Source organism: Clinocottus analis, unplaced genomic scaffold (genome assembly GCF_023055335.1).
Source record: "Clinocottus analis isolate CAN_PGR_092001 unplaced genomic scaffold, fCliAna1.0.p SCAF_9, whole genome shotgun sequence".
In the NCBI taxonomy this organism is placed as follows: domain Eukaryota; kingdom Metazoa; phylum Chordata; class Actinopteri; order Perciformes; family Cottidae; genus Clinocottus; species Clinocottus analis.
In genome coordinates this window covers 7,784,946-7,811,993 of record NW_027176251.1, presented here as the reverse complement: position 1 = coordinate 7,811,993, position 27,048 = coordinate 7,784,946, and the positions used below count along the sequence as shown (strand labels likewise).

The following is a 27,048-nucleotide window of genomic DNA, read 5'->3' as shown; positions in this document are numbered from 1 at the left end:
ATGATTTTATTTTTTTACCAGCTAATACGAGTTATGTTTATGAAGCATGGGGTTCGGTCATCACCAGAGGTTACATTTCTCAGATGATAATAAACACACACCCACACCCACCCACACACACACACACACACACACACACACACACACACACACACACACACACACACACACACACACAATCTGATAGTGGGACCCCAGGGAGGAGGATGGGGGAAGCGGAGGCCTCTAGAGCACCATCAATCACTCCACTGTCTGAGCGGGAGAGGGAGAGGCAGGTAGGGAGGTTTGGGAGGGGGGGGGGTTACTGAGCGGGGTAAAGAGGAATAGCAGAATAGGAAAAGAAAGGAAGGAGATGAAGGAGAAGGGAAATAGTGATGGGAGTGAAGGTGAGGGATGGAGAGACAGGAATCAAAAGATTGCAGAGAGGATGTTAGCTGGGGGTGAGGACGCTGTGTGTGTATAATGGGTCATTGCAGGGACAATTCACAGGTCTCCAAACCAGTTCAGGCTCCCTCTATGGCTCCGTCCTCCTATATCTAGTGCAGCCTCAGGCCTGGTGCACACACTGGCTCTAATTCATATAATCCATCATATTCCTCTTCTTGAGGAGGGGACAGAGCCCGGCTCAGTGATGGACCCACCACGTCCTATTCACAGTCCGGCAGCAAGTCTCTATTCTACAATGTGAGAGATTTAAAATCCAGTCTGGTAGGTGTGTGTGTGTGTGTGTGTGTGTGTGTGTGTGTGTGTGTGTGTGCAGGTGTAGCCCCATGAGGAGTTGCAGGATTATAAACAGTAGGTCTAGCAGTGTGGAGACTACAGAGGTTGAGGTTTTGTATGAGTAGCAGCAGGGGCTAAAACACACTCACACTGTTGGCTACCATGGGACATGCGCCATCTCACACACACATACACACCGCCAACACCTTTACAACACCTATTCCTCTCCTCTCCTAATACCTCTCAATCGCTCCTTTTCCTCTGGCCCCTCAATCCTTCTCTCACACCATTCCCCTCCTCTCGGTATCATCTCCGCAGCCCATAGGGAGCCTAGCTTGTCTAGACAGACACCGCTCTCCCACGGCGCTACCAAGGTTGAAGCTCAAATAATTTGCTTTTCTCGCCCCTTCTTCTTCTTCTTCTTCTTCTTCTTCTTCTTCTTCTTCTTCTTCTTCTTCTTCTTCTTCTGGTGGCCATCAACGCTGGCTCGAGGAGCATTGAGGCCACTTTAGACCAAACTGTTCACTTACAAAGCAGACTGTTGTGTAGAATAGGCCTTGACATTCCCCCAATGAATTGCACTTTAGTTATGGCAACCATTGTCTATGTGTGCTCCTCCAACCCACCCCTCTTTCCCCCGGCGTGTTCTTCACCTGCTTTGCCTTCTTTTACTTCAAACACTCTCATCATCCTCATCGTCCCACTCTTTTCTTTGCGACGTCCCCCCTTCTCTTTCTCCAATTTAAACTTTCTTCATCTCCTCCGTTTCTCGTTCTCTCCCAGACCTGCTGGTCAGCAGCAGCTGTGACATCACCGGCCACTGTTCTTGGCTCGGATTGGACACTCGGCCACGTTGCCAGGCAACAGCAGTGAAAGGTCTCGGTGTGAGCATGTGTGTGCGGCGTGCGCGCGTATGTGTGTGTTTATGTCTGTTTATAGCTGCGTGAGTGAAAGGTGTGTGTGAGCGATTTTCCTCGCCTTGCCCTTTATCTGTGCATGAAGAATGATCAGAACAGATCTACTTCTGTGCTTTATCGCAGATCAAAGCATGTAGATGATTGGGCTGCCTCGCCACTCCCATCCACCACAGAAGAAGAAGAAGAAGAAGGTGTGTGCGTCGCATTAATGAAAAAGAAAGATGGCACGAATGTGCGGGCGTGTCAGTGTCTGCACTTGCGTCGAACCAAATAAATGTGTATGTTCGTGTCGAATACGGGTATCCGTGTGTATGTTGTGTGTGTGTCTAAATGTGTGTGTATGTATGTGTGTAAGCCCCCGGGAGCGGGTGGTTATTGTATCTGACACAGCGGCTCCTTCTCGCGCCTCATATTTCTGGGCCGATCGATTCCTCTGACTCCCGACAAGACAATAATCGCACCTCCCTCTCTCACTCCATCACCACCATTATTACTGACCTCCCCAGGGAACGAACAGGGTGGAGGGAGGGAGAGACAGAGGGATGAAGAAGGAAGGAAGGAAGGATGTAGGGAGGGTGGGAGGTTGAGGAATGAGAGGGGGACATAGAGTTGACAAAATGAGCCTATGATGATGAAAAAGCAAAAAGGGACAATGTTGAATATGAGGTGGCCTGGACAAGGGACATATGCAGGTTAGAAAGGAAAAGAGGATGAGAGCGGGGAAGTTGAGGTATGCTGATGGAGGGATGAGGTCCAAGGGAGAGAACAGGAAAGCTTTAGGGATGTGACATCTGTGTGAGGTGATAGAAAGACAAAAAAGAATGAGAGGACAGGAAAGGACGGGGAAGGAGGCCGGAGCAAAGATGGAAAAAAAACAGAAAAAGCAAGCAATATAGATCACAGTGAGAAAAGAAAGGAGGACACAAGCGAAGGAGCGCAAAGACACAGAGAGCCAAGCGGAGGGACAATAACGGAGAGAATTAGTGGAGGAGAGATGAAGGATTCGCACTATCTTCTTCTAATAAAGGAGAGAATGAGAGACAGGGACCAGGGGAGGGAGAAAGAGGGGGAGGGAGTGGTGAGGGTTAGTCTGAGGTGAAAAAGGCAGAGAGACAGAGAATTATAGGAACACACACACACACACACACATACACATACACACACGCACACACGATTATAGAGCCATGGCTGTAGCGCTGTGCAGGTCAACGCTCAGAAATATTATTAAATTGACAAGAGTACAATAGTTGATTGGCAGGCTGACTCCTGCACTGCCATTCAGTAAAGAAGAATGGAGACAGAGACTCACACACACACACACACACACACACACACACACACACACACACACACATATATATATATATATATATATATATATATATATATATATATATATATATATATATATATATATATTTATATTTACATATATATATATATATATATATATATATATATGTACATGCACAGACAAAATGCATGTAGTTTCACAGAACAATCAACACACACACACACACACACACAGACACACACACACACACACACACACACACACACACTCTCTCTTTTGTCTGTTTTGTGTGTGCGTGTGTGTGGCTGCCTGCATGAGCCTGTCACTGCTGTGTCTCTATGCTTTGAATCCAGATTACAATTACAGTAATTGGCTCTCAATTCAAGGGATTGCTGTTTGACCCGCTCACCTCTCTCTCTCTTTTGCTCACTCACTCCCTCACCCATCCCCACACATTTTACCTCAACCTCTACCGTCCTCCTCCTCATCAATATTCCTCCGCCTCCTCTGTACCTGTATCGCTACATCCATCTTTCTCTGAGTGCAATCCCTCTCCCCCTTTCCCCTCTCTCCTTTTCCCTACCTTATCCCTGTTTCCCCCCTTTGCACACACTCACACACTCTATCCCCACATATAACTATCCTTCCTTCCTGTTTTCCATCCATACTTTTTACTTCTTTCCCCCATCACACCACCATTCTTGCCGCTTTTCCTCCCTCATCGCCCTCTTTCTACCTTTCTCTTAGATAGTTGGGGAAGCAGGGAATATATTGTATACTTTATTCATGCTGTATTCATTATGGAGAGATAGCTGTTCAGCTATACAGTCGGGGGGATATATTGTGCATTTGGGGAAAAGAAGGTGAAAGAGCAATAGATAAAAAGACGGTGGTAAGAAAAGGGGGTGATAGAGGTGGTGGTGATGGTGATGGTGTGTTGAGGTGGTGGTGGTGAAGCGAGCGAGGAGGAAGGGGGGGGGGGGTTAGGAAATTGGTCTGGCTAGCGGAACAGCTTTTCACCTCTCTCTCTCCCTCTCTTTTTCTCTCTCCCTCTCTTTCTCTCTCCCTCTCTCTATTCTGCTTTGTATTCTGCAGAGATGACAGGGGGAAAGCTTTATTGCTCCGAGTTTGTATCGATCGGGGCCCCTCAAAGGGGGGAGGTTGGGGGACGCTCTGAGCAGGCCCTTTCTCAACGACCGCTGCTCCAACAACCAGCCCCCCCCCCCCTCAAGCTGCCCAAGCCTCCCCACTTTTCCTTCCCACCCGCCTCCTCCTCCTTCCAAACCCTTCTCTTGCTCGCTAGCTCGCTCTGAAATTCAAATTCAAGGCTCTTATTCTCAAAGGTTAGGAGAGGAAGAGCACCAGAAAGCGAGAGAGACGGAGAGATTGAATGAAAGAGAGATGGAGGCGGCTGGCTTCTTCCCCTGACTAAGGCCCTGAATGGAGCCGGGATCTGATAAGAAGAGCCCACAAACACAAACAATGAAGGAAGAAGAAAAAGAAAGGAAAAATAAAATAAAATTGCAGAGAGGAATACATCAGCCACCTCCTCTACCTCCTCATAGCCCTTCCCTTGTCACTAACTGCCCCCCGTCCTGTCCTCCTCTCTACTGTATCTCCATTTTTTTCCGAGGTGTGAATGATTTTGTTGACAGGTGAAGAATGAGTCGGGTCCGGGGCATGCATAAACCTCTCCTACTGTCCTCGTTACAGGAACAGTAGGAGAGCTGGGATCCACGGGAGACAGAAAGCGCCTGTGTGGTTCACACAGAATGCTCTATTTATCTATTTCAATGAGTACAAAGTGGAATAAAAAAAAAAATCACCGCTCACTCCGGCTTGCAAAACAGAAATCTCAACAAAGCAGAGTCAAGAATCAAAATAACAAATCACCGTGCTTCATGCTTCCTTTTCTCACCTCTTCTGTTTGACAAGCATTAAATAAAAAGGGGGCAAGACCCAACGTCAAAGCCACAGCCAACTGACCAAACACTTGACTCACACATGGAAGTGTCCTTGTGCACACACACACACGTACACGTGCACACACACACACACATGTACAGCCTATTTATCCGTTAATGGCATGCACAGTGCTGCAGAGAGACTAGGGAGAAGAACAGATTGTCCATCAGGGGGTTACGGGGTTCAAGTCCATGACTAGGGGGCTAGAGGAAGGTTAGGGGGTTGTAGGTTCAACTCCCAAGGGGCGAGGAGTATCCCTGCTGTCTCCCGTCCGACCCTCCCCCTTAAACCTCCTCCAGGACAATATAACCCCACTGCTTCACCTCCCTCCTTTTCTCCTCTCCATCACGCTGCTGGCCGTTTTAAGCCCTGCTTAGTCTGATCACACACGTGTAAACCTGAGCATAGCCTCCAGACTCTCTCCATTTGTCTCAGATGTGCACATGCACGCGCACACGCGGAGCCGCTCCGAAACAAACACACACTTTGAAGCATCACCGATGCACAAACATATTCATAAAACTCCAATGCACGCTTACAATTCAAATACAAATGCTCTTGCTATCTTCTGTTTTCCCATGTAATAGCAAATCATTTCATTTTAGACCTCCATCATGACTGAAACGGATACTTTCCTTTTCCAACTCCATCTCACTTACTCCTCTTGTGGTAAAGACCAAACAGAGGCACTGCTGCAGCTATCAGTAGCAGCAGATGTGAGTGGATATGAGGTATTTGGGTAAACATTAGATACATATACTGTTTATATATTGTCATTGATATTGCTTGTGTGGTTTAGGTGCAGCACCAGATTGAGCTCAGGGATAAAGAATACATCAGAGACTTCTACTGGATGCTACATGTCTGATACCTAGAAGAATGCCACCACACACACACACACACACACACACACACACACACACACACACACACACACACACACACACACACACACACACACACACACACACGTGCACACACACTTGCACACACAGCACAATCACCTGCAGGCCTGTAACCTGTCTTGTAGGCTGGACTGGTGGATGCATTATTAAACACGCAGGATTTCATATGTAGAAACAGAATATGAATGCTGCCCTGGATCCAACTGTTATTTGCCTGTTCACTCCAGTCTTCACTCTTTTTCTTTAAAATCTTCAAATTTTTACAATGAATATTTACTTAACATCTGCATTCATCTGTTTCTCAATATTGTAATTCTCTTCTTGAGGTTTCTGTTCAGGTAGTTTTTTGAGACATCATTGGGCAGAAATTCCAAAATAACCTTTAAGGATGTTGTAATTCAAGTGGACGGAGAGAAAGACTATTCATTGTTCTATAAATGCAGATACACACACGTCCCTTCAGCTGGTCAAAGACTGATTCAATGGTGGAAAAATTGCATTGGCACCAACTGCAAAGCATCCCCAAAAGGAAGACTGACTTATCAAAAAGAGTCTTTTCAGGAGTCTGACAATAAACATAATAAAACACATGTCAATATCAATATCTGTAATAACTGCGGCTCTGTAGCTACCTAGAGACTCAAATCCAAGTATATGTCATCTTTAAGGCCTTTAGGCGCCCACAAGTTAACAAGATGGTAAATCTATATAATTTCCACTTTTGCCACTCTCAGCATCAAGACCACAGTCACTATAATGTTTGAAATAAATGATGAGTAATCGTACAGGTTACTGCATGAAGAACGTGCATATGTCCGCACTCGTCTGATAGGAGGGGCTTAGGGAAGAGAGAGCTGCAGGTGGAGGGTTGTATTTTCAAATTCTGGCATTATCTTTGCCTTTTCAAGAAAACTGCCTACCCAGCTTTAAAGGTTTGCTTACTGGAGGTTTTATTGAAGGCAATGTAAATAAAATGAACTGGATACGACTCTGCTTTACTAAAGGCTCTAATTCACTTCATACGTCAGACGAGAAAATGGCTCAATTGAACTATGGTTTGGCGCTTTCTACTGGTCAAGGGTGTCTGCTTTGACGTCAGGAGATGAGAGGTCACCGGCTAGATGGTGAATGTACGAAGTCATCCTCCTGACGATCATGGGTCCGAGTCAGAAAGCTGCCGTAACCCGGTGAAAACCGCTGCATCCCACCGATTAACTAAAAGGCCCACACACAAGCAGTGGTCGAATGGCAACTAAACCACAACCTGAGCACTGTGTGTGTTTACATCTGTAGGGCGGGCGGGCCGGGCCCCGGCTCTCACGGTAATCGATGAACGAGGGAGGAAAGGGAGGTAGCGGGCGAGGCAGGGATGTGGGGGAGGGCGGGTGGGAGAAAATCGGTAAAGAAAGCAGGTTATCTCCCGTGATTAGGGGAGGGGGAATCCCCGTCTGGAGGTGGAGGAGGGCGGGCTGGGTAAGGAGGGGTGAGGGAAGACCGGGGTTCATTGATAAAAAGTGAGAGAGGGAGGGAGAGGGGAGAAAGGGAGACTATGTTTGGCATCGAGAGAGAGCAGACAATTATCTGTATTGATTAGAGCGGCCCAGTACTGTGAAGACTGAGAAAACTATGACTGGATCAATAGAGAGAGAGGGAGAGAGAGAGAGAGAGAGAGAGAGAGAGAGAGAGAGAGAGAGAGAGAGAGAGAGAGAGAGTTAGCGAATAGACAGACCAATAGAGAGAAACAAACGACAGAGATAAAAGATACATATAATGTCAAACATTAAGAGACAGAAACATAGTAGTTTATGGTGCAAAGCGAAGTCAAAGAGCCAAGGTGGCATAATAGGAGAGGAGTTGGAGGGAGACAAGGAGAGTCAATGAAAGCACGAGGAGATACATTACATTGTTGATGTCATTACTCTTTATCATTGATTTGTCAGCACGACCACAAAGTTCATTCAACAAGCCCACCAGAGCCCTCCCATCACCACAGCACACAGCTAAGCAGAAAGAGAGAGGGAGGGAGGCTGAAAAAGACATTAACTAAATACACACTGATGGGAGAATTCACAAAGAATGGACTGCGTTTCGCGGACAGCACCATGAATTGCGCGTCACTTGAAACAGCTATTTTTCACTTCTCAGGTCCGATTCACAAAAGATATTGCGCCAATTTTATTACAGTGCAAGCTCGCCCAATTTGCCCTTTTTTTATGTGAGGAGAAAAAAAATAATCACTCAATTCCACGGTCACAGTGTGGGCGACATCCCTTATGAATATCCTTCAGTTATACTTCATAATCTTACTGTAACTCCATGTGGCTTTTAGCGCTGATCTCTAGTGCTTCATTTAGTTTCTTGCAATGAGGCTCAATTGCACAGTAAGAGGCCATTTCCGTGCCAAATGTATGCATACTGCCTAATTTAAATATGTGCAAATAGCACAGGAGTCAAGAAGCTATTTGACGTTAAGTTATTGCAGTTGTGTTGTAATGTTATCCTTTGCAGGTGTTTAGAGAGTTACACAGTTTCTTTTTGTTTCATTTGCGCAGGTTTAGCAGCCGCAAAAAGGGGATGATCCTCTTATGGATTTTTCCCCTCAGTGAGCACAGTCTGACCGTTGGAACTGGTTCACACAGACAAAGCTGGCAAACCAGAGGAAACTGACTGTTGGTTCTGCCAGCAACAAGAGAGCTGGTATGAGAACTGGATACTGCGTCCAAACTGGTGACCAACGTATCCCAATGTAAGTTGTTGTGGGCACAGACACTGAAATCTTGTTTTAGGCCCGACAGAGACTTGTGCATAGGAACCCTAAATATATGAATAGCATGACATTTTTGACGATTTGTATCCGATGTGAACGAGACAAGAACTTTTGGACCAGTTTCTGTCATTTAACCTCCAATAAAGAGTGTGGCCACTAGTCCTGTGCTGCATGCTCTTCCTGCAACCTGAATAGAGACATAAGGACCAAGTTCTTTACCAAAATACAACTTCAAGGGTTTCCAAAATACCAAGAGTGTCAAAAAAAAAGTCAATATTTTCTTTCTTTTCTTGCAACAAAACCTGACAATGCCAACGCTGCATCAGACTATGAAGGAAAGTCAGCGAGGCAACACACAAAACTCCTGTGCTCCAATTGTTATATCCTATCATATATATCATTATTTTAATTTTTTGTGTCCTCATTTTCATAAAAAAAAAACAATTCCTGTGGATTTTTTGTACTTTTGAATATTTAATTTCAGAGGGAGAAGTGAAGAGAGAAAGACTTTAGGGGAAGAGTGTGTCGGAGAGGGAGCTTTGGTAAACATTAGGAGGGAGGTGATGCGCAGGTAGGGGGCCTTGCTGTGGGGCCTCTTCTGGTCCAGAACAAAAACCAAAATGGTGGAATGGGGGTGGAACAAAAGGTACATGGAGGGAAACAGAAGAGTGACAACCTGTGCTGAGTAAAAACATCCTGCTGGCTCACACACACACACACACACACACACACACACACACACACACACACACACACACACACATACACACACTTGCACACTCGCACACACGCGCACACACTGCATCTGTCATTCCTTAATTTATTGAACATTACAGGATGATAGAATTCAGCCTCCACTCTCTATATATTTATTGACACTGAAGAGGAATGCATTGTCAGAAAAGGTTTATACAAAAGCAAACAAATAGATGAAAAAACATAAACTCTGAATGGGGAGCCGGACGGGATATTGAGGAAACCTTTCGTAAGGGCAGAGAATGTCAGGTTTGACAAATGACCTTTTAAACATGGAGCAGATGTAGAGAGTCATGTACACGGTGGAAAGAGGCCAGCTCAACTGTCTGTCTTTTAACAGCAAGTGAAAAGATGAGCGTCACTGTTAAAATAAAACACATTACTATGAGTTTAAATCAAAATCTGGAACAGACTGAAGTGATTCCTAAATCAAAAGTGAATTTCATTTTAACGGGAAGAAGGTGTAAAAAGCCGTTTCGGATGTGTAATAAAGCCACGGAGGAAGAACAAAACGAGAGGGGGGCGGTGTTCAAACGCATTTGAGATGGAGTTAAAGATAGTGGAGGAAAAAATGAAGAAAAAAAAAACAGAAAGTAAAAAAAGAAAAATGTGACAAAGACAGAGAGGAAAGGGAGAACAGGACATGAATTACAGGTGTGGAGTTATGCATGCATGACATCACTGGACCCCTCCTCCAGCCCTTGGGAATGGGCACCTTGGAAACGGTCGCTAAGGGAACAGAGTACTGAGGGAGAGAGAGAGAGGGAGAGAGAGAAAGAGAGAGAGAGAGAGAGAGAGAGAGAGAGAGAGAGAGAGAGAGAGAGAGAGAGGATGGACAATATGGTTGGGAGAAAAACAAGCAATAAAAAAACAAAAATCTCATGTAGCACTGAATTCTGCCAAAGTCATGTGGTCATGGAAAAAAAGTTAATTCCCTCGCAACCCTTCCTAATGTCCCATGAAGCAAATGGACCACCTATGGGTGAAAAAACCAGCTCCATCACATCTAAAGCCTGTATTGTCCTCCTCCCCCATATACTGTGACCTTTCATCCACTCCAGTCATTTAGAGAGGGGAGATTTAGTGTAGCACCGACGCAGCGCGATGGTCAAACACGGCACACGATGGAGAGGCCAAGATGGCCTCTGGTCTACGGTTTAACACACGGAGAACTATTGATGGAAAAACATGTTGATGGACAAAGAGAATCTGGGACAGTGATATGTTGGCTGTTAATGTACATGGGTGCTTGGAGGTCAAGAAGCTAGAAGCTCTGTAAGTGGATTGAGAATCTGTAGTTAGCACACAACACCCACTTTGGTCTATTGAGGCGTCGGAGTAATGAACACACAAACCCGAGCCCACAGGAAAGAACCTTTGTGCCATTCTGACCTCAGCAAACTCTCCGCATCCCTGCAGACGATGCAGTGTCCACACTCTCAGCTGCTGAGCGGATGCACTTTGTCTGCCTCTGTCCTCTCTTTGGATCAGTAAACAAGTCAGCTGTACTAGTAGCACCCGAACAACACTTCTGCATACTCTCACCACATCAAATGACTCAGAACAAACAGAACAAAAACAAAATATATTTTGCATCACCACAGAGTTGCAGAGTTTATGCACATAGCAAACACCTACATCCAGCATGCAGCGTGATCGCAGAGCAGTATCATATACATATCAAAGGCTTTGATGTGGTATGTAATATAGATTTCGTATGTATGCATAATACCAGTGATCAATATCTACTGCTGAATAAAACATGCTGCTGGTTTTTGACGGGCCGATTTGAAATGGAGATGCTATGCTAATACCAGGGGCTTCACTGAGATTGGCCCTGAACCTTCCTCATACCAGAAGTTCACATTTAGATGCTCTCACCTGCACGCTGCATAATGCATGAGCTGCCTGAATATATATATCACCCCCTGCACAGCTCTCTCTCTCTCTCTCTCTCTCTCTCTCTCTCTCTCTCTCTCTCTCTCTCGCTCTCTCTCTCTCTCTCTCTCTCACACACACACACACTTCTACATGCACAACAATGCAGGGACACAGCAGTGTGTGTACAATAAGTGGGGCTTATATGCACGACATAACCATGCACACCTAAATGGTGACACACATACACACACACTCATGCAGTCCACCACAGCTGCAAACAAAACAACCTGAAGACGTTGTGAAAATCTGATAACGTCGAACATGCAGAATAGAAAAAAAGATAAAGGAGAAGAAAAAAAACATTCCCTGTGATTTTAAAGTAGTGTCTGGCATCCTTAAATCTATTCTTTATACACTGACAGAATTTCGCAGACATAAGAACGACATAACTGTTTTAAAAAGCTTTGATTGCTATGGAACATGTTGCAGCCGCATCCAGAAAAAAAGGAGAAAAAAAAAACCCCACACTGTTTTCTTCTTTGATCAAGTGCTGTGAGACACACAGACAGTGCTTAATCAAAACACTGGTAAGCCATCCTGAACTTCAGGCTTACAGCAGCAGGAAACAGGGTCAGGGTTGCAGAACAACTCAGTGTGAACTGGTCTGGAGTGTGTGTGTGTGTGTGTGTGTGTGTGTGTGTGTGCGTGCGTGTGTGTGTGTGTGTGTGTGTGTGTGTGTGTGTGTGTGTGTGTGTGTGTGTGTGTGTGTGTGTGTGGGTCTGATGTTTGTTTGTGAGAGACCATGTCAGTGGTGTTTGCTGGCTGCCAATTAACACACAGTTTTTGAAAGGTAGAGTAAGCCGAAGCGAGGAATGGAAAGTTAGAAAAGTGAAGACGTTTGAAACGTTGATATTACAGCAGGGAGCCGCACAGATGTTTTACTTTACATTACATTCTTATGATAGCCAGCAGTAAATATGCATTTATAGGGTAGTATGTCTGTTTTAGAAGACAACTGAATTTACTCAGTGCTTCCATCTCTCTGTCTCTCTAACCCGGCTGGTCTTTAACCTTGGCCTCTGGTGCTTCTGCCTAACGCAATAAAGTCACCCCTCCTCCCCTTTACCTCTCCCTCCCTCTCTCTCTCTTTCTCTCTCTTTCGGTCCTCCTCCTCTCTGTCTCTCTCTGTCCCCCCGGCACCACTGTTGTCCACTGTTCCACTCATTCATAGTAAACACTATTGATTTTCAGCAGGGAAAATAAAAAAAGGCCATGAATTTTAATGCCCCTATCTGTCCCCTTCTCCATCTCTTCCTATCCCCCCTGCCTCTCCCTTCCCTTCACCCCCACCACCTCAGCTCCTTCTTTCCTGAGGGGAGGATAAAGAGATGGGGATCATATATGTGTGTGCGCGCCGTATGTGTGAGTGTAAGGTAGTGGTACACGGGGAGGGGGGTTGCATTTCTCATTTCCCAGCTGTGCCTCTCTCACACAACTGCTCCCCCCTCCTCCTCCTCCTCTTCCTGCTCTTCCTCCTCCTCCTTCTCCTTCTCCTCCTGTCCTTCTCTCCGTCGCTCCTCTCTCCTCTTCACACCGACTTTGACTCTGGGGAGTGGAAGCAAACGAAGCTCTCGTGCAGATAGAGGCTGTCCCATTCTGCGGTTGCACCAGCACTTAAACAATCACATGCTCATGCGCCGCAAGATATACAACCGCTCCTTGGTCAAAACCACGCACAGGCAAGACAAACACACAAACACACACACACACACACACACATATTTATTTATATATGAATGTTATATAAATGTTCTTACTTAAACACACACAGGCACTATTAGACACAAGGCATTCATTGTCAATACATTTCTGGAGTGCTTGAGTCAAGTATTCAAATTTCCTTCCATTTTACGCTCTTCCTTTTTCCTTCCAATGACTTCCTGCTCTATCAATGCTCTCTCTCCTCTATCTTGTTGCCTTCGTCTACCTTCGAACACCCCTCCCTGTTTTTTCTTTTCTCTACCGCCCTTGCCAGGCCTCTCTCTCTCTCTCTCTCTCTCTCTCTCTCTCTCTCTCTCTCTCTCTCTCCCTCTTCTACTCTGTGTATTGATTTTGCTATAAGCGGTGTCCCGGTTGCGACAGGTTAGCGCAGACAGACAAAGGCAGACTTCATCAACCAGCGTTAAACACAGAAGCCACGTCCTCAATAATCACTCCATCACACAAAAGACGACGAGAGAGCAGGAGAAGAGTGAGTGGAGAGGAGCATGCAGAGAGTATTGACAACTAGCGGGGAGAAGAACGGCAGGAGAAAAAAAGGGATGTATTTTCAAGGTTGTCTTTTTGTTTCCCTCAAATTGTAGGAAATCAGCGTGGATTAGACACTGGAAGGTTCATCCATACTCACATGAAGAAACCTACAAATCATGGTTCAGTTCCTCCCTGTTGCATTTGTTCTTTTCTCTGATGAGCACCCTTGATGTAGGAAAACTTGCTTTCGGCACATACATATGTTTGAGGTATGCGTCATGTTTAGTACAACACCGGCTCCAATTAGTAGTTCTTAAATATTTGGTTAATTCCAAATGAGGAATTTTCTTCTATTAACCTCATTATAACTATGTGTGTGTGTGTGTGTATATGTGTGTGTGCGTGCGTGCGTGCATGTGTGTGCGTGTGCGTGCAAACTGATCTGTGTGTGTACGCAGACAGTTTTCATCTCCACTTAATCTCCCGCTCCTAATTCAGAGTGTACATTGAGCCGCCTAATAGGATGTGACTGGAGCGCCTGCTGCAGCGCTAGCTAGCTAGCCGCTAATGAGAGAGCCGCCACAGCCGGAGAATCAAAGCGCTTCATCAGCACTCCTAATTACTGTAAACCTCATTAGCTGGCCGGAGCGCAACATCTGCTCTCGCTAACAAAGTATATCCAAATATAACGCGGGGCCGGCCTGGTGTGTCCAAGAATCCGAGCGCGCGGCTACCACACCCTGTGATTTCATTGTTCTGTGTTGCAATTGTAATGGCAGCAGAGGGGGTTTGTTGCTATTCAGGTTGAAATGAAAAGCAGAGAAAGAGATACAAGTCCAGGTTCAAAACCAAGTTTCGACTGTAACGCCAATCAATACACATTTCTCCCATTAACTGTGGTTACAGCGGGCTGTTGCAAAGCTCCTCTGTGATGTTCTATAACACACTGAGGTCTGGGGGTGTTAATGTTGCCCATCTATGAAGCAGCAGGTGTGTGGACAGCAGGTTTCCATGTAGCTCTGTCTGTTTGCCCGCTCACCCCCTCTCTACCTCTGATCAAAGCACTTCCTTTCAAGCCCCCCACCCCACCCCACCACCACCTTCTGCTGTTCCTCTCTTCCCCCCCCCCCTCCCCACCCCCACACCCTCCCACCTCATCATAATTTGACTGATGATTACACTTGTCACTCAAGGCAGCATGTGGCCAATTAGGAAGAGGGGCGAGGGGAGTTTGTGCTGATGGGGGTGGGCGGCAGGAGATTTGGGTTAAAACTTTTCGCCGCTTGCTCCACTCAGGTAGCCTTTTCAGCTCTTAGCGGTGGTAGAAACAAATATTCGTTTCTGTACAATTTTCCTTAACAGAGTCAAGAAATGTCCAAGAGCAGCTCTTTCTTTTCCTCTCCCCGACACTCCGGCCTTGTCTCACACTCTCATGGCCACTTCACTATCTCTCCATGTTCCAGGGTAATCACAGACTCATTTAAAGTCACTTTTGTACACTACCTCTGACTGGTGGTTAAGAGTGCGACCGCAGACTAGGCTTTTATGGGCCTTAATGTGTCCTACAGACACTTTGGCAACCAGGCTGCTGCTGTCAAGATGCGGGTAGAGAGAGAGAGAGAGAGAGAGAGAGAGAGAGAGAGAGAGAGAGAGAGAGAGAGAGAGAGAGAGAGGAGAGGACATGTGAGGCCAACAACCATGGCAACTTAACCAGGCTGAAAAAAGGGGGAACGAAAGAGGATGAAAAAGGAGGGAGGGAGAGGGATGTGCACGACAAAATGGACAGAACATGGTAGCGTCAAAAGAAACGGGAGAGAGAGGTCACTTAGTCACTCCTTCGGCACCCCCACTCTGCGCCTCCTCTCTCGTCCCCTTTACAAGCAGACAAAGGGACAGAGGGGTGCAGCCCTTGTACAGGAGAGGGAGGGGTTTACGCCCCTTTCTTTCTGCCCCCTAATATCTAGACGAGCAGTGAATATTGTTGGTAATGATTTGGATAGGTGCCGGAAGAAAAGGAATTGATAGAAACCTTCATGAGGTGTATCAAAATCTAAAATGTACATTCTTTATTCAAAATGATCTATTGGGATATGTCTTTTGAAAGTTTATCAATGATGTGTTTGTTAACTATGGAGAATTTGATTTTGTTATCGCACACAACGAGAATAGGAGTGAGGCCATGCACTTGTAAAAGAAAGGCAAAATAAGAGAGATCACACAAGAGAACGAGAGGGAGAAGAGGTGGTGGAGTACAATAGATTAATTTCAGAACAGAGCGCTACTGCCGAGAGAAGGATTGAGAGAAGGATAGAGGGGATAAAGAAAAGGGAAAACACAAGAGAAGGAAGGTGGGAGATTAAACATGCATTCATCTCTCTCAAAGAGCTCCTTTTAGAGAATCTCTGTTGTGTATGTATGTGTGTGTGTGTGTGTGTGGAGCGCGTGCGCTCCAGAGGAAACATTTGCTATGATGTGACATTGCTTATAGCAGATATGTTCGCTGCCTCCGCCTCAAAACCCGATCGGTAAGCACTCTCATCCACCCTCACTGTGAAGGACAGCAGTGGAACCCCAAAGGTTAATAGGACTCCTTCATTACCATAAATCTTATCAGCTAAATGAAATGGAGAGAAGGACCTCTGATTTAGTCGTTCGCTCTGCTGGGCTAAGGGGAGACACCCAATCAAACCTCTGGATTTTATTGGCCTTTTTTATTATCTAAATGTACCGGCACATGAGCGGGGTGGCAAAGGTTACAGCCTGCGGCAATCAACAACAAAAAAGACAGCGGCGGGCAAAAAAACATTGTCGGTGTATTTATGAGAACACAGTCATCTCAGCAAATAGACTCTCCAATCCCTTGCATGTTTTGTCACATCAAGGTTTTTCTCTCTCTCTGACCAAAGAAATGTAGGGAGTCTGCCGCTGCGCTTTAGCACCGACGTTTGAATAAATCAGTCAATCTTGGTTGTGAAAGCACTAAAATCAAATAATCAAGAGTTCAATTTGGTCAGCGGGAGCTCAAAGGCTTGTTTTGACTGCCTGGTCTGACGTGGGTGATTGGCGGCATGTGGCGAAGTCCACTCCAACCCTGATCACCGCCAGGCCACCACTGACCGAGTGTCCACGCACACACTCAGAGTCCTACAAGGCGTCCCGCATGAAGAGGTCAAGAATGCTTGAATTCTCCGTACATATACGTCATGTGTATGGTATTGAAAGAGAGAGAGGGAGAGGCAACGAGAAACACAGAAAGAGGTACAAATCAATACCTGGAATGGAGTCAGGTGGCTTGTATGTGTTTATTCCCGCTGATGTGTTGATTAATTGGACATGCACACACCCACGCATGCACCCACACACAGTCCATCTATCCCTCTGTGTGTGTGTGTGTGTTCTCCAGGTGATAGGTCTGATTAAGTGGCCTGCTCACCCGGCCTCTGATTAGGACTAATGCTGGGTTGTATTTCACTGGACACAGCGACCAAGTGCACAAAATGATTCCTCTGAGTGTGAGTCCATGTATGTGTGCGCGTGTGGCTAAAATGATATAGTGTGTTGCTAACACGTAGAATAAGCTCTTTAGATGAATATATTTGCATGATTTTATGGCTGTGTATGCTCTGAATGTCTTGGAGAATGCATAAGTAAAAGCATATGGGTAAAGGTCACACATTGGTGAGAGTGTGGTTGCGTTAGCATGTTTATGTGTGTGTGTGTGTGTGTGTGTGTGTGTGTGTGTGTGTGTGTGTGTGTGTGTGTGTGTGTGTGTGTGTGTGTGTGTGTGTGTGTGTTGTAATGGTTATTAATACGCTAATGGCTGGTGAGGATGTACTGTATATGTGTGTGTGTGTGTGTTCCCAGGGAGAAACTCAATACCACTCACTGTTGCTAATGAGCTTTGGGACCTCATCAGCATTAATACTACATTAGCCTCAACCAACCCACACATACACACTCTATATATATATATATATATATATATATATATATATATATATATATATATATATATATATATATATATATATATATATATATATATACAACCTACTGGTGCATATGCACACCTGTGCAAATCCATAGAAAAGGTAAACAGTTAATAGGATTAAAAGGAATGCTTAACATTGCAGTGTTATTACTGCACATATGGATTTGTGTTGATTAATCCAAAACCGTGTAACAGGTTTAATTCACAAATGTAGTAATTTGAACAGAGTATTGTCACCTTGAGTACATAACTACATGAGCAGGTGATTACATGCTCAGAAATTATGCCATAATGTCATAAAAAAGCCTTTTTATGTTGCCAGACGATTTTTTTTTTGTAAGCAGGATGTCAAATGTGGTTAGTCTCATTGCATTAATGCATCAGCTACACATAAGATGTCATTGCTGCAGCTGCTTTGGCCCTGTCACGTTGTCAAACTGCGTCTGGGACATCTACGTGAGCCTAACATAGGTAAATAGCAGCGCTGATAGCCCATTAGCTCCTGAAGCATTCTGCCATCAGCCTGCTGCATTTAGGACCCCTTGGCTGGCTCATACACTGCAATCTAATTCTACCACACGGAGACGAGAGGAGGGAGAGAGAATCGTATTGTGACGAGAGTAGGGGGGAGTGAGAGGGAATGGGAGAAGAAGAGGAGAGAGAGGGCTACAGAGAAGGAGAGAGGTAGCTTAATGCAATAAAGCATGTAGTATTGACATCTTTCTCGTGTCTATTGATTCCCCATTATGTTGCTAACAAACCCAGGTTGACATTTTGTCATTTGCAATCATGTTAACACTGCGACTTGCACGCTCCCCTCCACAAACCGATCTATACCTACACACACTAGTTTGCACGTGTGCTCATGCTTGTGCACACACACATACGTACTCTCTCTTTCTCAGACAGACGCAGAGCAAATGGGTAAGCACATGCACGGTGCCACATCAACCCACGAACCCATATGCCAGACCCCCATAACGATGTCGAAATGTCTTGAAAGTAGCCAGGAAGCACGGACACAGAACTGGAGACACCGTGATGAATGGATTAAGACGGAACATTTTATTGTGAGGAATAAAAAAATCCAAAATCCTAGATGATCAGGAAAGTTATGAGGAACAGAAATATCAATAAGTGTATGCTTAATGTTAGTCTGTCTGATATTCAGAGACAGAAATGAAGCGAGTCTAAAATCTGAGGCTGAGTGTGAGAGAGAGTTGGGCGGTATATTGCAGGAGGTGGTGGTTAATGATGTGTGACAGAAGGTGCATAGTTGAGATGAACTGAATCTAGGTGTTTGTGTAAGTGTAGGTGAGTGCGAGAGAGAGAAAAAAAGCAGTCACCTTGATGCCCCATCATATCATATCAAGCCCTGCGCCGTGTGGGAGACCTGCGATTCCTCCTCTATGTCCCATTAAACTTTCATACACCAGTTAATGCTGATGGCTTCACAAACCACTTTACAACACACACACACACACACACACACACACACACACACACACACACACACACACACACACACACACGCGCACACACACACACACACACACACACACACACACACACACACACACACACACAGTTCACTATAGCAGTGGCTCTGACCTGTACCTTCACAGACACAGTGCCATTAAAAATAGAACAAAACCTGGATCAGTTAGAGCAGCTCGCCATCCAGGTGGAAAACGGTCTAACATCCTCAGTTTATGCTATATGATGGTCCGTCTGTTTCATGACGACGTGTCTGTGTGTGTGAGCCCCCACAGGGGTTGGGCATGAATGCTTGAGGCCTGTTGTAACATGAAAGAGAATGAAAACACAGGGGGCAGAGAAGGGTCAGGTGGGGCTAAATCAAACCTTCCTGCTGTGACCTCTGACTCCGTACAAAGCCTCAACTCAAAAGGAGTCAACGAGCTGCTACCAGTTAAAGAAACAAGTTAGCTGAGAGCTCGAATCAAAATCCCCCAAAACAGTGTGTGTGAGTGTGTGCGAGGAGGGGTATTAACATTTTCTGTGGGAGCTATCAGTGAAGGTTTGGAGCACACATTAGAGCTCAAGGGCACTAAACCAGACAATAAGTCACTAAAGACACTTCCGTGGTGTTTCTTAGGATTTCTGGGAGAAGAAACGTTCACTGTTGCTTTCCAATGCACAAGTCAGACAGCGGCACAGCCCTGTCTCAGGCCTTAGTTGTTGAACTCCCTTTTTAGCAGCAAAGCCTCCAGTTTGAAAAGGACAGCACCTTGTACCGTGTTATCAGAATGGAATGAAATAAGCATAGCATAGTGAATCACTATTATCCCGCCATCTAAGGAATCCAGCAGTACACATCCCATCAGTTCGCCTGCTTATTCAGATGCAGACCCCGGCCTGGGACACTGCAACATAATGGCTCATCTGTGGTTTACGCTCACCTCTCAAGCTCAAACTGGGTTTTCCTCTTCCTCCTCGTTTTTCACTCTGTCATCTACTCTTACTCTCACCCACTTCTCCCTCTCTCTTTCCACTTTTTTTTAATTTTTTTTTATCTCATTCTGACATTCGCCATTTTTCAACGTGCGGAGCGCGAAAACTCCTCCTCCTCGGTCCCCGCTCCTTCCCCTCGTCCTCCCTCCAACCCCTCTCCCCACATTTCTGTGTCTCCTCATATCTCTGGAGATATGGTAGGTTACAGGTTCCTCTCATCCCTCTCCGCTCTTTTCCTCTCCCCCTCTATCAGCCATCCCTTCATTGCCACATGCCGTGCACTGCTGACTGAGTATGTGGAGTAAGGGTGAAGCCTGGCATCTCTGAAATCAAATGCGCTTGAACTGATCTGGAAATGAGAGGGGAGCTTTGCACTGCGGGAGGGTGGGGTGGGTGGGGGTTAAGAGCCCATCCATCGGATAAGGTGCACACCAGCCACATTTACGCACTGATACGCAAGTTACTGTATGTATATGCATTGGTGAATGTACCCCTGTGGGCCTATACACTCTGCAGTCCTTCAGTGTGCGCAGAAACACACTATAGCCAGCACATCCTTCCCTCTCCAAAGAGGGACAAGGGGTAAAGAGCCGAGGAACTGTTGCATGTCTGAAAAACAGTCGAAGCTGGACTGAGCTGGATCTCTCTCACAACGACAGTCAGTGACACACTGAAGCCAGCCTGGCTGCTCCCACCATGCGTCCTTTTATTCCGCTTCAGCGCAGATGAAACACAGACGGCGCCCCAGCCCCAGCCGGCACCCTCCCCCTCCCCGACTCCACACTCCCTCCGCTTTCAACCGTGCAGCAGCCGAGCAGCGATAGGACAGAGCGATGTAGTCACTAAAGAAGTCTATTTCCAGTGGTGTTTACAAAATGCGAGCCTTGTCCCCTACCCAGCAAACACAAGTCAGAGCAAAAAGCAGCCAGCGCGGCGAATCAGAGACGTTCGGCAAGATCAGAGCCAAGTCACAAATATATTATGAAGAAAACACAATGTCGAAACAATATGAAATAAAACAAAGGAATAGCTGTGTTTTGCATCTCTCCTCTCGTGCGGTCGTACTCCTCCGTGCACCTACTCTCTCCTTCTATCTCCCCCTCTCCCTGCTTCCACCGGCCCAGGAATCGATCTCCGCAGGATCGATAAGTTGGCATGAATATTCCCTGCCTGCCGAGAGTCTAGTTGGGGAGAGACGGAGGTTCAGGCTCAGGCGCAGGCAGTGGAGGAGAGGGAAAGGATGGGGACGGAGACACGAGAGAAATATAGTCTGATAACGGGGCATAGTCGGCGTGGAAATGAAGCAACACACGGGTGGAACAGTGGCGCATTGTTGGACAGCGAAAACGGAGATTTTACGCAATTCATTTTCAATCCGTCGGGACACTCCAGCACGCTCGGGAACGCTTCTTTGATTTGAACAACCGCCCTGCAGGTGTAACGGACTCTGTTTACGCATTCAAAGGGAGCCGGAGGAGCGTGTGCGCCGGTGTAAGTGGGTGTGTGTTCGCCGGCAGCTCTTCCCGCTGCAAAGTGCATCGGCACCGAACAAGGCGGGGCGGGTCTGCGCGGCGGAGTCTGACCGACATGGAGGACATGTAGCGGAGAGAAGAGTAAAAATGTCTTACCGGAGTTGGAGCGGAGAGCCAGAGGGGACTTGAGACGCCAGGCGTTGAGGTCAGGGGCAGTTCTCTGAAACACGAACGGCACCGGCAAGGGAACAAACATGGTCTTCCTCCGGCTTCTTGTTTTGATGCAAATAATCTTATAGAAGTGTTGTAATAAGCTGTGTCCTCTTGTGAAGCTTCCGTGTCTTCGTCCGTGTCTCGGGTAGACAGCCTTGGGGAAATATTTGGTATGGAGAGCTCACGACGTTCGCCGTTGGGTGTGTACACATGTAGCCCAGCTGCGCCTTTTTATTTACATGTGTGGATGTCGTATAGTGGCCGACATTAGTTTTGGTGTAAATGTGCATAGAACATATACGTAGGATGGTCCCTTGAGTGCAGCAGTTATCTTACAGTCCAGACTAACACACAGACGGATAGAGATGAGATCAGACCTCACTTTTTCAGGCTACAGGAAAAGTTGTGATACAATTACAGGCCTATTGTAGTGGCTTTTTAATAAAAGGCTGTGTGTCACCTGCCTGGCGTGGATGCACCTGCGTCTCTGTTACCTTTGCACAGCTAAAGCGTTCTCCTTGAGTAAACATAGAGGCCAGCAAGCTTATTTTATCCTCTCACTCCTCAGCAGTAATGTTTCCTGTAGGTGTGAAAAGGCATGAGAACAGTCGCTAGCCTCCTCCTGTAGCATCCCCGACCGGGCTGAGCTTTGGTATTCGCTTTGCTATTTAAAAACAGCACGATAAATTATGATACATAGTAACGGACGAGACAGTGTAAAAGGCGAGCAGAGTTAGAAAGTCTTATTTGGATTTCTGTAGTATTTGGTTTGATCTATTGTATTTGGTCTCTAGCTGCACGCGCTCCTTCTCCTCTCTTCTTCGCATGAAGGCTACATTCATCCGCTCGGGCAAAGCAGCGGATCGCGTCGCGAGCACATTTAAAACAGCTTCATTAAAGGCTATCATCAACAAATAAATAAACAAGTGCGGGGCAAAGGCTGCACGGACACACACACGCACACACACACACACACGCACACACACGCACACACTCGCGCGCACACACACACTCAAACACAACGCGCGCGCTTGGCCCTGACGCTCCTCCTCCGTGGCTCTCTGTCACAAGGCAGTAATTAAAACGCAATCAATCGATAAATAAATAAATAAATAAAGCGAATAAATAAATAATTTAAGACACTAAAACACAAAACAACGGAAATAAGACAGCGTGAATATTCCCGTTATGGTCTCGCGTTTTACCGGAACACTTGCCTATCTCCGTCCATCCGTCTGTGTGTCTTTTGTGTCTGTCTGTTTGTCCCCGTTATTTTATGGGAACCCCAATAGCTTATTCGACCCGGCTCCCTCCAGGATTGTAGCGATCTGCCACTAGGCTGGCCGCAACATTGAGGCGAGAGAGGACCCGCTACTACTCACACATCACCACCCCACCCCCGCACCTCCCTCCCTCCATCCATCCCCTCCCTCCTCCCACCCACCCCCATCTCCCTCGTTTTCACTACCGCTGCAAAAGGTATCCTGTATTGATTTCTGGATTTTTTCCCCCTCTTAATAATACCGGCTATAATAATGCCAGTGGTGATCAGTGCATTACTGCCGGCCTGCTTGGGAAGGGATGAGGACCAGATAAGAGAATCCATGGATACCTATAGGTGCTTAACGCTAATACCCAGCATGCACACAATTAAGTTATCACACCACTGCTGCTTTTAATAAGCCATCCTCAGCGGACGATGTATCATTCAGATATATGAAGGCATGGCGACCAATACTGCTTTGAGTATGGAAAATGTATAGTTTGCAGCATGAAAATACATTTTAGTTTGTTTTTTTAACCAGCGTAAACTCAGTGAGATAAATGCACCATACATGCATGGACTATTTTTTTCATCTAAAAAGCAAACACTTTATGACTAAAAAATACATGAGAGAGCCAAGGTGTCAGGGGATGAGCTCCTCCATGATTGAGGTGATCACCACCTCCCTCTCCTCCTCCTGCTCCCGGATCTTGTTTCCTCTGTCCCGGTTACGCATGCCGGCCTCCCCAGCATGCCTCCCCTCGCCTCCTGCCCTCTCCCTCCCCGGCACCGACATGTTACACGCTGTCAATTACAGGCCAGCACCAGTCAACGCCGGGTGCTTACACACCAGATTATTGTCGATATAGATTTTTAAATAGAAAAATCTATACTTTAAACATCGCAGTCAATACGGGCAAATCAATAGAAATGAGCGAGCTCTTGCTCCTGGAAGCCCCCCCCATAGGACTGTTTATACCTGCTCTCTTAATGCTGCGGGTGATTAGGCCTGTTTTAATGGAAACTGCACATAAAATATGTTTTTTTTTTCATCATCACCGGACTTGTCATGATCTCTGTCATCAACAGACAGCCATAGTGTCAAGAAATGTGTGCTGCACACTAAACTGGCATATTCTTAATTATGAGAAATGTGTCATCCTCTGTAGTAGACAACCAGGTTTTATTGTCCTTCTCCCTCCGCTTCACGTATGACAGATGACATCCGCAGGTCCAATGAGGGAGAGGAGGGGAATGGAGCAAGAGAAGGACAGAGGAGAGAGGAAGAGGACAGCGAAGGAAGGGAGATGGATAAGACATAAGGAGAGTAAGAAAGGGGGGAAGGAGAGGAGGAAAACTGAAAGGAGTAAAGCGAGGCAAATATGAAAGAATGAGGGAAAGAGAGTTGAGGCAAGAACAGGAGAGAGGAGAAAGAAGGAGGGAAGGTAGAAGTGACTAGTTGTCCTTCAAAGACCCCCTTCTCTCCACAGAGGGAGCCATGCGCGCCCCCTTTCCCTCCTCCCTACACTCCTTCCAGACAAAAGCAATTATTTCTTGTAGAATGTAGTGTGGTTGTGCGCGTCTGTGGAAGAGAGGGATGGAGGGAGGGTGTGTGAGATTGAAAGAGGGGAAAATAAGATGGTGTTGGAGGGGTAGAGGAGGATGGGGAGGTGAGGAGGAGGAGGAGGGACGCTAACACCTACAGCATCCACCCCTTCGTCCTCCACGCACTATTCAGACCAAACTCTTCTTTTTCTTCCTTCTGACACGACCGCAAAGACAACCCAACAGAAAACTATCAACTCGGTATTCACGCGTGTAAAAAGACACCACGAAGCACCTGCACGTGAATTTGAGATGGACTCGCAGACTCCACATGTAGTCGATGGAAGATCTAAAAACTTTTGAGTGAGAAACTAACTTGTATTCCCCCCCCACACACACACACACCTCCCCGCCATACGAATAGAAACGTTGACAAGTAAAATACACACATTCAAACACACAGAACACAACCTGGAGATGACCTCTATCTCCTTTTATCTTTGATTCTGTCCATCTGTCTGTCTGTGTGTGTGTCTACACGACCGACCACCTAAATCCAGCTGACTGCGTGTGTGTCATGCTTGGTGCCTATAGGAACCCTGCAGCGATTCGGTCTCTACAGTTTCACTCCCCGGGGACCCAGAGAGACCCATGGGCCCAGAGACAGAGACGGAGAGAGAGAGAGCTCCCCTGGGGGGCCGCTCCAGCCAATAACCCCTGCTGGACCGCTCTCATCGGGGGCCCACGGGGTCCTGATTGCCCACCTCCCTCCCTATCAGCCTCCCGATCCATAAAGAGAGATATATAGCGGGTTCCATTGTTTTCTAGCTTGTATCTTCCCCCTGCTGTATTGAAAAATGCTCTTCTAAAATTGTCTCTTTCTATTTCTTTACCTCCATTTTTTTTTACACAAAGAAATACTGTAATGGATGTAATATTGGATTCTGGATACTGACAGTTAAGGCCAGTGATTATAGAAGAGTATTATACATCAGGTGTAGATATATACTTTTTTACAATCAAAGAAATATTATATAAATACATATATTATGTCTATAGGAACACCCTCTGTATTTTCTTTCCAGCAAGAATGATCATACTGTTTTTCTATCAATTACAAATTTAATACCAGTAATAACATTTGCATTTAACATTTTACATAATGTCCCAAATCAATTTGTATCTTCTGCAAAAATTATAAACTACTGTTATGTAGGAATATGCAAATTTGCTCATAATGGCAAATGTCCTCTTCATCAGTGGTTCATTTAATATATGGACATCCTGTATATTTTATTACAAATCTTCCACCCAATCAATAATATATGGAATAACTATGAAACAAAAAAGTAAAAATGTTGCAGCATTTCTTTGCTTTAATTCGTATTGTTGGCAAACGGAGAATAATTTAAAAAGAAAAACGTTATTATTCTTTATATTTATTTTATGCTGACAATTGTTATTCAGTGATGATCAGATGCAATATTAATGTAATGCTTTAATTTAAAAAACAAAGGCATGTTAGCATGTTTGGTATAAAGTACAGTGTTTGCAGATGATGGTTTGGTTAACTGTTTTTTTTCTTTGCTATTTACAAACAAATGTATTCATAGAAAGCAATTTGTTCAATTCTTCAGCAGAACATGTTTTCCATGTCATGTGCTGTAGGTCACAATGTGGCATGAAATATTTATCCAATCAGAAAGAGCCAGAAGCATCCTTAGGCTATACATTAGTCATAGCATGGACCATGCATTAGTCATATAGTTTATTGCACTCCTGGTAATTGCTAATTCATTTTGAATGATTGATTTGAATGGTTAACAACACAGTGTTTGAATATTGAACAACAATAGTTTTATTGTAAATGATGCAAAAGAAGCAGCAGGTTCTCACTGAGAAATGATTTGTTTGCCTCTAAACAGTGCACATCTGTCAGACTTTGTGTGTGTGTGTGCAGTTGTTACTTTTGAACATTTCTGTGTGTGTGTGTGTGTTTGTGTGTATATGTGCATGTGTGTTTGTGTGTATATGTGTGTGTGTGACCCAGCTCATCCGCGGGTGTTCGCATCCATGTCATGGCCGTAGTTAAATGGTGATGTCATGTTGACAAACGAGCTGGTTGAATTAAATTCTCACTCATCAATAACGGCGTCGGTCGGGAATCAATAGCAGCCAACAGTTGCGTTGCTGGCTCTGTCAGCGGCCTAACAAGGCCCCATTAGAATGGACAACGCTCTCTCACTGTCGCCCCGTGCCGTCTCAACCCAGCAGCACAGAGCACCAACGCACTCTTCTCATATCCTCTCTCTCTCTACACACACACACACACACACACACACACACACGTACAAACACACCAATAACACAGCAAAATGCAATATTCACATAAAGCCATGCTTGGACATGATGTATAGATTTGTCAAGATAATATAGATATGATGCATGGTCTTTTATGATGTTTGTTTGTGGATGTCTTTGCCAGTGTGTGTGTGTGTGTGTGAGTGTGTGTCAGAAATAGAGAGAGAGAGAGAGAGAGAGAGAGAGAGAGAGAGAGAGAGAGAGAGAGGATGTGTGTGTGTGGGGGGGTGAGGGGGTAAGTATTGTTTGTGCATCTTGGTTAGTGCCAAATTCAA

The 27,048-nt window shown here is 45.7% G+C and overlaps 1 protein-coding gene across 3 annotated transcripts in view; it reads right to left on the bottom strand.

The window, feature by feature from the left end:
- pou2f2b (POU class 2 homeobox 2b) overlaps positions 1–22,979 on the bottom strand; it is a 38,722-nt gene extending 15,743 nt beyond the window's left edge. For all 3 annotated transcript variants that reach the window (XM_068570006.1, XM_068570007.1, XM_068570008.1), the window contains exon 1: positions 21,547–22,979. In XM_068570006.1, coding sequence (XP_068426107.1) covers positions 21,547–21,646 — 100 coding nt within the window. In that variant the 5' untranslated portion in view covers positions 21,647–22,979. The remainder of the gene's footprint in view (positions 1–21,546) is intronic.
- Positions 22,980–27,048: the final 4,069 nt, after the last annotated feature.